The sequence below is a fragment of the Agrilus planipennis genome, unplaced genomic scaffold (genome assembly GCF_000699045.2).
Source record: "Agrilus planipennis isolate EAB-ADULT unplaced genomic scaffold, Apla_2.0 scaffold107, whole genome shotgun sequence".
NCBI lineage: Eukaryota > Metazoa > Arthropoda > Insecta > Coleoptera > Buprestidae > Agrilus > Agrilus planipennis.
The window spans coordinates 1-11,358 of NW_020438869.1; the positions used below are offsets into that span (position 1 = coordinate 1).

The 11,358-nt window shown below is 32.4% G+C and overlaps 2 protein-coding genes across 4 annotated transcripts in view; one reads left to right on the forward strand and one right to left on the reverse strand.

Moving 5' to 3' along the window:
- Window positions 1-192: 192 nt before the first annotated feature.
- LOC112905048 overlaps window positions 193-11,358 on the reverse strand; it is a 51,212-nt gene continuing 40,046 nt past the window's right edge. For both annotated transcript variants that reach the window (XR_003231532.1, XM_025976654.1), the window contains exons 2-4: window positions 6,405-6,624; window positions 5,887-6,271; window positions 193-271 (exon numbers count right to left, since the gene is read on the reverse strand). Coding sequence is in view for 1 of the 2 variants with exons in the window: in XM_025976654.1 (XP_025832439.1) it covers window positions 6,602-6,624 (23 nt within the window). In the remaining variant the exon portion in view is untranslated. The remainder of the gene's footprint in view (window positions 272-5,886; window positions 6,272-6,404; window positions 6,625-11,358) is intronic.
- The window catches only part of LOC108735537 (SPARC-related modular calcium-binding protein 1), a 49,233-nt gene continuing 45,192 nt past the window's right edge, over window positions 7,318-11,358 (forward strand). Inside the window, exon 1 of one of the 2 annotated variants that reach the window (XM_025976660.1) lies at window positions 7,318-8,150. In XM_025976660.1, the coding sequence (XP_025832445.1) occupies window positions 8,082-8,150 (69 nt within the window). In that variant the 5' untranslated portion in view covers window positions 7,318-8,081. The remainder of the gene's footprint in view (window positions 8,151-11,358) is intronic. The other variant, XM_025976662.1, reaches the window with a different exon arrangement.

Below are 11,358 nucleotides of genomic sequence, written 5' to 3' on the forward strand. Positions count from 1 at the left end.
TAGCTAGTAAATGTGTTGCAATTAGTTCTGCATATCTTCTTATTGCTGCAGAGTATATTTTTGGATTTTAAATTGATATTTTATTTTCTAAAGCTGATGTTACGGCTGTAGAAATGTTCTATTGCAAATGGGTTCAACTGCGTTTTAGATTCGCTCGTATGTAATTTTACTGTTTTTTGATTTAGGTACTTACCTCAGCTTGTAGATTTGCGCTCTATTTTGTAGATATTGGAACTCCAGTTCATAGCAAGTCCTTTCTGATTGGATCTGTCTGAAAACAAAATAATGAGCATAAGTATAATAAGTTCAATTTCTAGACTGGCCAAAAGCCAAAATTATCTCTACTTTAGGCATTCATTTTATAATTCTGTTTTTATTTCAAGTAGAACTGCTTCATGGAACCGTATCTCTGATTACAATAGGGCGTATTTATAAAAAATAAAGCGTTTAGTTTTAAGTAAAAGGTAGAAGTAAAAGCTTTTGCTACAATCCGTATTCATAATCTATACCTTTTCCGTACAAGGAAATGCTTAATGATTAATAAAGTAAAAGGTACAGATTAGCCCTCTACTGATTTCGGCAAACTAATTGATATTTACATTGTGCAATCAACGTGTGTGTCTGTTCCGTGACAGCTGTTTATTTTATTTGTTTAATACATTCCTCATTTACTTGTGCAGTGTTCGAAGTTAGCAAATTTAAAATGGTTCGAACAATAACGCAGAAATATTTTCATTTTCTGTACAGATAACATGGCTGCTCCACGTGTTTCGGGGTACGCGTCAAGTCAACCACACGACATTCTCCACAAATATAAATAACATTTTAAAATCTGATTCTCGTGGTGTACGTCTTGGTTTGCAGTATTTTGTTACACGTAAATGCACCATATCAGCCAAAACAAGCACAACACTGGGATCACACAACTAAAGATCTTATACAAGTCCTTTTGGACACATTTTAACACAAAAACAGTCCTACAAAAACATAAATTTTTACATTACATACACTGAAAAGTTGAAAAGAGAGATAAAAGTTGTTGTGAACCTAGATTCCCCTTTTTGAGAAGCAAATCCTTTAGTTTTTGAGCAGATGCTTCTCTTTATAAAAATACAAATTACGTAAAGTCTTTTACTTTAAAACAAACCCTCGAATCAAAATCCTTTCCTTCGCTTTTTTTATGCATATATCTTGAAGGCATTGCTTCAATTTATGGAATCAAAAAGGCNATCTAAATAACATTTTAAAATCTGATTCTCGTGGTGTACGTCTTGGTTTGCAGTATTTTGTTACACGTAAATGCACCATATCAGCCAAAACAAGCACAACACTGGGATCACACAACTAAAGATCTTATACAAGTCCTTTTGGACACATTTTAACACAAAAACAGTCCTACAAAAACATAAATTTTTACATTACATACACTGAAAAGTTGAAAAGAGAGATAAAAGTTGTTGTGAACCTAGATTCCCCTTTTTGAGAAGCAAATCCTTTAGTTTTTGAGCAGATGCTTCTCTTTATAAAAATACAAATTACGTAAAGTCTTTTACTTTAAAACAAACCCTCGAATCAAAATCCTTTCCTTCGCTTTTTTTATGCATATATCTTGAAGGCATTGCTTCAATTTTTGGAATCAAAAAGGCTCCTTTATATAGATACCACATAATATTCATACGTACAATAAAGTCCGTTTGGACTTTTTGGTGCGATTTGCAACACTAAATGGACATGAATTATCCTTCCGTTATCAAGCATTCATACACCTCTCACCGAGTGTATGTGTTTGCCTCACGGCTTTCTCATAAATTTAGACGCGTTTCTGCGGGTAATGCATGCATGAGCATTAATTATAGAACGGATAAGTATTCAACATCGATAATGGATACATAAATTTACAATGAAACAGCTTGCACAAGCCTACCTGCCCGTACGTACAACGAAAGAATACCTACTTCCCCAGGCGATAAGAGTACTTTACAGTATTTAAACACGACTCAGGGAGCACGTACCTCTGCACCACAAGGATTACCGCAGGCATACTTTTACTTTACGTATTTGCTATTTTACGCCTTGGGTATGTAGAATTAATGATACACATTTTAGACCAAGTTCAACATAATAATTATACATTGAGAATGCGATTTTAACATAGACCTTGTAGGAAAGTATGTCCAAAAATGAAAATGGGTGTATATCAATAGTGTACCATCGACAATGTCACTCCCAAGCATTTTTAAAAGGATTATTCAAGTGATCCAACAATTTGGCACAGATAGGAAATTTCTATCACATTCTAAAGAGTCGAATTTCCCCTACACAATGCAGAAAAGTTAGAAGCGTTCGAAATTTGATGTTATAGGCGAATGATGAACATACCGTAGATAAAGAAGATGATGATGAAAGCAAACTGATTGATGAGTCCAACGAATTTCTCAATTCGGAAATTTTTTGGTTACTTCAAGTTTACACTGAATTGTCGTTATTAAAAATTAATTAGTATTGTTTTTAGGCATTGAACCACAGTTTCATTTAATACAAAAATCGTCATCATCATCATAAGGTCATCAGTCCTAAGACTGGTTGGACACGCACCTCCACTCTTTCCTATCCTGAGGTAATCTTCGCATTTCCCGAAAAGTAGAACATCCTACATCCTTAACCATTCGTGAATAGTAATCTTATGAAGGTTTAACTCGACTCCTCTTAAAATTTTCAATAAAAATTTTAACGTTCTAAGATTCTACAATAATAAATGAAAACAGCTTTTATTAAGTTTTTAAGTTCTTGTAGTTCTAGTTCTTGATTGAGACAAAGCAACTTTGAAAAACATATTTGTTATTAGGCAAATGGTGGTATCTACAGTAGAAATTTTTCTAAGTTTACTTTATTCTTTAAGGAAGTACTTCGCCATGTACTCATGAAAGCATTTTCATCAGTATAAGTAGTTTTTATACGTAAAAATGTTTATTTGAGCGTTTAAATGTAATCGTGTTCTCACTCATTAGCAACTCAAATCAGAACGGTTTTAAAAGACATGTTGATTGATTTGCATTTATTTTACGCTCTTGTTTTATTGCAGATGGCTAAATTCGGCACTGTTACTTAACACGTTTTGACACTGCGTAAACACTTTTTTCGTTACGGTTTTTGGGTTTCAACGTATGACAGAGGAAACTACTGAAACGGTTACACTTTTGCGCAATGTATACTTTCCAAATATACAATTTTATTAAAATAGAACTTAAAAAACTTAAATCAGTGCATTATTTAGATAAACGTTGGAGAAAATCACAACACGCTGGAATCGAAGAATAAGAAGGAAGACAGAGGTTTCTTTCAGTCATTATTTTACTTTTGGATGAATATCAATATTGTGTGTCGATAAAATTACCTATGCGCAGGAAACTGTGAAAAACAGGACATTGGGAAAACAAAAGACCATTGTTGATTCACGACGTTTCGTCTGTATTTCTTGAGACTTTATGAAGCTCTCAACTTATCTAACAGACTGTCAAAATTATAAATATAAACATAATGTTTTGCATCTTCTTTGATCCAATCAGTTTGTTTTTTCAAATTTTAATTTATACAATTCTTTATGTATTAATTCTCACCAAGTTTATCTAATTAGCTAAAAGATTTTAAACAAACTGGTTGGACCAAAGAAGACGTAACTAACTTTATGTTTATATTTATAATTTTGACAGTCAGTTAGATAAGTTGAAAGCTTCATAAAGTCTAAAGAAATAGAGACGAAACGTCGCGAATCAACAATAGTCTAATTGGTTTTTCAATTTTATTTTCCCAATACCCATAACCCATAATCCTGTTTAATTATTGCATAAGGGAAGTGATTTCATGATGATTTTCAAATATGTTCTTATTCTCATTACAAGGGGAGTCCGAAATGCAGTTATAGTTTTGAATTAAAAAGGAAGAATATGGATATAGATATGTTTCTTTTAAACCACAGAGATGATTAATTTCCAAATGCTTTTAGTGATTTATATTTAATTCCATTTTGTTGTTTATTAGCAAAGACAAACAACATATGTAGGTCGACTTTATGTGGAGCAATTCGTGATACTTTGTATTTGTGACAGTCTTGAAAACAATAAAAGCAATATAATCGTGGAATGTCCGTCTGAGTCACCTTGTGTAAAGGAATAAAAAGAAATCGCATCTTCTCCAGACAATATTAGTCGAATTAACCCGAAAATTCCGTGATCTAACTGTGATGGAATCCACCGACATTACCTACAACCCACGTCCAAACTCAACCAGATAAACGTGTTAATTCTTGTTGATGCGCTGCAGTATTTTTCTTCGAAAACTTTATCTGCAGGAATTGACGTGCATTTGCCGAAATAGAAAATCTGCCTGGTGGTTTACAAATTCCGGTGTTCCGATGCGGACTTTTACTATAATATACTACGTTACATTTGTAAATAGTTCCATATCAATATCAATACAAGTTCCAGACGATTTTTTTCGATTTGTTTTCCATTTGAAATACCTAACAGAATAGATGCCCCACGTAAATCATTGTACTATTTCAATTGTAAATTCGTTAATTGTATGTAAAATTATGTAGAAACTAAAGTGTTGAAGGATGCTTTGAATAATTTAACTATTTTCTTGCTCAATAGAAAAGAACAGGAATAAAAAGGAGAAAGACAACACAACTACAAACGTATGTTAATCATTAAAAAGTCCTGTTGAGGGATTATTTGCTAATAGTATATATATTAGAAAAACACCTTTGTGACATTAAAACAATATAATTACGACTATTCTTTAAGTGGACTGAAAAAAATGCAGGAGAAAATAAAGTTTGTAAAGGAATAATCTTATATAATTAACTAGTGTCCCGCCCCAGCTTCGCACGGGTGCAATACTGTAATGCAATCTATATTAAATGCACAAGTATTTAAGGTACTTAATTGGATAAGAATTAATGCTGTATTGCCTACAATCACTTCGTAAATAAGTCATTATTTCTCATAAAAAGTAAAGGATAAAAATGGTTATTGTGGGTTATCCCTAAGAGATAGACATATACCATCGCGGACTTTTTTGTAGACCCTTTTAAGATGTACAATATTGTAGTACATTATTTTGATCTATCTCGTAGGGTTCAGCCAGCGTTTGCAATGTAAGCGCAAAAAATGTGTTTATTTACGACATCACATTAGAAACCTCTAAAATTATCAGTGTTTCCCTACTATATTATGCATGTATTATACATATAAACCTTCCTCTTGAATCACTCTATCTTTTAAAAAAACCGCATCAAAATCCGTTGCGTAGTTTTAAAGATTTAAGCATACATAGGGACAGACAGCGGGAAAGTGACTTTGTTTTGTACTATGTAGTAATATAATACTCTCAATTCCAGAAGAATTTTTAATTAAAATCTTGAAGACTCAGAATCATCAAAGTGTAATTTTCAGGGAAGGGAAAAAGATTAAAAAAAATTGGAAAGTTATTGAAAAGAAACCACATCCGGGGTACCTAAACGTTCTTAGGTCTCGAATAGGTTCATCGCCTCGCGACAGTGTCCTGCAACTGACTGCGGAACCTTCGCACATGATTAGTTCTTTCTAATTTGATATAATGAATATTAAGGATTAGATGGTAAAGTAATGTAAAGAAGTTCTGCAAACAACTTTTTTTTATGGAACGAAACGTGATACATTTTCTTCATAACCGGTAATAATAATCTTTAAAAATTCCATCCATTGTGAATAGATAAATATTTACTCAATGTTCTTCGTTTTCAATTTTTTTCTATGTTTGCAAGAAGCCTTTCGTGAGAGTATTTAACAACTTTGTCATGCATCTTGGTTTGCATTTATTTCTTGACATTAAAATTTATATTACCGCTTGCGATGGCAATTCCGAGAAATTGGATGAACAGGTCGGACGTTGGTGTGCTGTGGTGTTGTAATGCAGCTTGTCGAAAGAAGAAAATCTTAGATATTTTGATGACCATTAGGTTTTAGGTGGATCAGCTATTTGCGTATAGCACACACACCGGTTCCAGTAGACACCCTGTCTACGGCTTTATTACCCCCTGGGGCTGTCTTGATGCCAACGTCCTCCCATTCCTTCTCATCCACGACATCAAATACAACCGTTTGAGAACAGACCAAATGCACTTGCTTTTACAGCAAAAAGGACAAACTAACACGAATGCTTTTTGGTTGGATTCTTCATATTCATTTGAGGGCCTTTAAGGATATATCTATTCTCCTGCCAATGGGACCTACAATAAGATACAAGATATGACAACGAAATGATTCGTGACAACATTCTGAAGCTTTCCAATTAATTATCTACACGTCTGGAATAATGTACAACTAAAATTTTGATGTAGTGAAACTATTCATTTAAATTACCTTCAAGGAATGCTTTTCCCTTATCTTCTTCTTTGTCCTTTATCCCAAAGTATTATCTCCTGGTTTTAGTCTCTTTATAAAGATGTATGAGACGTTGACATTTTCCAACAAAACGATACATTGTTAGTCCAAAAGATATTAGCTTTTCTGAGTATGTATTGTAGCTCCTATGTTGTTTATTATGATTGTGATGGGTTCTATAACTGACTCTTCCAAAGATCTGAAAAAATGCATGTTATTAATAGAATTCTTGACCAAAATATTTATTAATTTGCCTATTTATTCACTATAAGTCCTTTTAGTAGAGATTATAATTCAGGTAAACACCTTTAGAACATTGAATACATGTGACCTAATTTGACTCTTGAAGTTACGTAAAATATTAAAGACCTTAAGACAATTGGTAAGCAGTTCCAATTTCTTTACAGCCTGTATAAGTCGATTTAATCTACTACAGGTTTCATTAAGTATGAAGATTACAAACGATATAAGACTTTCTGAAATAAGTTTGCAAGGTCCAAACAAAAAATAAGCTCATTTAAGATTTTCATACAGATAACAAGCTCGTGATAGAGATGAAGCGACTCAATGATGGGCAAACTCAGATTTACAGCTATAGGAGAGTAGTTATAGCTATCGTCCGAAGAATATAATCGTTTTGTCATTAATTCGTATCGTGATGCCTCAAAAATGGAAATTAATTAATAAATATAATTAAAAGCCTCTACTAAGTATATAATGATTAACCATTTTAATAGTATGGAAATCATTTGAATCACTTTAATTATTGGACTTCAGTCGAACATATAAAGTGCGCATTAATGTCTGCGCGTTGCCCTTTGTAAAGAATGCAGTCCCATACATTAAGTAGGCTAGAAAGCATTTTCGCGAAACTTAGTGTAGATGTGTTTGCACCTCAGTTTCTACAGTTAGCGGCTTAGCGTCCTGAGTACGCACCTCATAATTCAATCGACGTTCATAATTTTGCGAAAAAGATTTCTTGATCTCCCGAATTCCCGAATTAGAAACCTCAATATCTAAAGATAATTATTATTGTGACGCTTATTATCTAAGCATCAGATTTGGATAGTTCAACCCAAGATAACGAAATATCATTCAAATATACAAGTATGTCTGGGTCATGTTAATACTTGGAGCAGTGCAATGCCTGTATGCCCAGTGCTTCTGCTCTCTGCTGGTTTTGAAATCTAGGCAAAAGAACGAAGACAACCACTCCGCGTGTTCATGCGCTCCGAAGAGGATATTGTGCTGGAAGTCTGCACCTCGACGTGGTCCGAGAGTCTCATATCAGTTGTAGGTAGCTAGTTGCTGGCTCGAAGTTCGAAGTGAGACTTGGCCACTGGCTCCTGTTGTTGCTGCTGCTGTTTACTGTCAGTATTTAGCAGTTTTTAATCCGATGCTACTGGTCTGAAATTCGGCGACAGACCTTTCCGATTTTTGAATTATTTGGAAAATTGGAAATTATTAACAATTAACGGTTTTTGTTCGAGCGGTGATTGAAACGGATTACGAAAACATTTATTGTAATTGTGATTAAATAATAATTGGTGGTTTAACAGTTTTTTTCCATTGACCATGGTTTGTTCTTCTAAAGTTTTGGAGATGAGAGTTGGAAAACAGAAGAGCGTGTGAAAGAACTTTCCCTTTTCCGATGCCATGGGGGTTTCAATATCGCCGTGGATCGTGCGCTTCTTTGGGCTAACTTTCGTCATCGTCGGCGCTCAGGTAAAAATGCATTCCGTTCAGAATGCGTACATTTTAAATAAAAATTATAATATTAAGGAAAAACTAAAACTGATTTTCTTTAATGATTTATTTTTTTTGGGATATTTGTATTGAACCACTAATGGCATGGTAATAGTTAATGGGATAGTAATACAAACATTGCTTATGTAAGAATTCTTTTTGCTTGCGATATTCTTCATCTGTTGATATTTATTTTAAAGCCATCTTTGCAATAAAAGTATCTGTCTGGACTGATTCTGAAACACCCATATAAATTTATAGGATTTTATTATGCACTCCAAATCAAATATTATTACAGGAAAGTGCTACTAAAAGATAACACCCATTATAAGCCGTTAGTTCTAGCAATCAATCGTTTCGTATAGTAGCTAGTAAATGTGTTGCAATTAGTTCTGCATATCTTCTTATTGCTGCAGAGTATATTTTTGGATTTTAAATTGATATTTTATTTTCTAAAGCTGATGTTACGGCATATACATAATAAAATAAAATTTCCATTACTTTATTATTATAAACAAGAAACATATCTGTAATAAAAGTAATAAAACTGTTTTAACTTTTCTTCCTTTTTTTAAATCGTATGATAACTTTAAGGTTTATATTATTATGCTATTTTGTATTCATTTTCTGCTCAAGGTACTCACTCATGACTCTTTTTAAGAATGAAGCAACTGTCGAACTAAATCGTGATCGTCTCTTTTTTTTAATACACTTCATGATAACATTTATACATAAATTAAAGCACTAAAACAATTTACGTTTTACGAGATAATTAACAACTTTTTAAATACGAGTGGACATACTAATTTTTCATTTTCCAAACCATTAAAAAGGATTACAGGACTAATGTGACAGGCATGAACCCTAAAGTCTATTGATACAGATCCCTGATATTATAGTTCTATTGATTTATTAACCATTTTATCTTTTTATTGTTACTTTTAAAACTATTTGTTATTACAAAAACTTGTTACGTGCGCATATATACTGACTATGACTTGTTATTATTAGATTAAATTAATTATCTACATATCTATTAAAAGAATAGAAAATACAAAGAAAACTTTTTTGCATCCCTTACTCTTTGAATTTAATTTAAATGAGTTTTTTTATTAAACTATGAATTTTTCATGAGGAACTATAAAAGAAGTTAATATGTAATACTACAATGCGACACTTAAGGTTCAATTAGGTAACCTTATTTAATACCATACTTGGCTTCCATTTTTAACTAAACCTTTACTAAACAGGAAGTCCTCAAGACCTCAATTAAGAAATAATTAACAGATTATAATTGCCCAGAGTTTTAAAACGTATATTTAATGTTTAATTCCTCGAAGAATATACCTGTAGCATTTGGCAATTACTACGTATAATATTCCTACTTTGGGTATTTTTGAAGGCAGTGCTGGTTTCAAAATGGCTAATTCATGCTTAGGATAAATGTAAGGCAGAAGTAGTTGTAATTGATTTAACGAACAGAAATGCAGAAAACGTACAGTACCAGCTAGGAATGGATCCCGGGCTGATCTGTGTGCCAACTGACCATTCATATCACTGATCCATCAACCCTTCCTGAAGTTTGTTCTATAAATCGAGATAATCATATTCCCATGTTGTGCTGGCGTGCAGTATATTTAGTAGCTAGTACCACGTATCATCGTGGGCGTGGTTTGCGCTGGTATTAAGTATATTTGGTTATATTTGAATTAGGAATCACATCTAGTTAGTCCAATATTTAATAAACTTTTCCTTTTCCGAAACGTGTAATAAGTAAACGTTTATAAAAGCTCTTTTCGCAATTTCTAACATAAATAAAGTACTACTATAAATTATACTTTTGATTCATGATTATATTATTTTATGTGATAACATCAATTATTTAGCTGTCTTCTTCACATTTACATTATGTATCCGTGTAGTGCCTACTATGTACGCAACTGATTTGTATTTTTCTCCCTGTTTAATATTAATGTATGTTTTTTAATTTAGCCAAGGAATATTTTAATATTAATTAATTTAATGATTGCAATCACATTTATGCAATATTTGTGCGGTAGGTATGTGACATGTAATTATCTACATCGTTTACTTTGAGTGATCACATGTTCTTTAAAATCCATTTAAATTGATTTGTTGAACGCCAAAGGCACTTTTCCTTTAATGATTTTCGATTCCTGAATTACTTGTTTATTAACAAAATAAAGATGTTTTAATTGTTTTTATACTTGAGGTGTTTTATAAAAATAGCATTCAATTATCATCCGTGATCAAAGTGCTAACCGATTATATGAAAAAACGAAGGTTTATTGATTGCCGAAGCTAATCGTATTGTTCATTAGCCCTAACGGAAAAATAAATGGGAAATTTAATTAAATTAATAATGATAGAATTTAATGATATTACCTACAAAGCAGGTGCAAAAATACAGAAAATTGAAGTAAACAATTGTGCGTTTTTGTTCCGTCTTAATTCTCTTTTTATTTCTCAAGATATTACTAAATAACACATTTAATCATTTTAAAATACAATTCTACTTGGTAACTGTCAAAAATAATTAATTTCTAAAAATATATGTACGCGGTTATAGATGTCGCCTCATAAATTTTAACAGTTATTTATAGGTACGAATTATTTCAAATGTTTTAATTTTCTGTACACAATTGAATCAGAAAACGAAGGATGCCCACATATTCAGTTTGGTTTTTTGGACTGAATACCTACAATTAGGAATAATTTTTTCTCCTTATATCGATAAATTTCATTTAATATACAATCAATTAGCTCATGCATTTAACAAAAAATAAGATACAGAATTTCCAGAACTTTAAATTAGAGTAAAAACCAACGCCACTCAGGAAATTAGTTATTTGGTTCTGTACCACTGAATAAAAGAAAAATCCCTATAATAAGACCAGACTAGTCCATCCGTTCGTTTGTCACAGGTCATCCTTAGACAGTGTTGGATGTTTGTGTTAAAAAAGATTAATATTTTGAGTAGTTATAGATTCCTTCTCTTTCACAAAAAATCGGTTGTCTGTAAAGTCGGTTTACTGACGATAGGGAGATAGGCTTCTGAAAAGGTCATAAATCGTCGTATCGCATGCTTTAAAGACGTTTTAGACCATCCGTTTTATTCTCATTCCACGCATAGAGGCTGTAGCTACCTCGAGTTTTTTGGTGGACG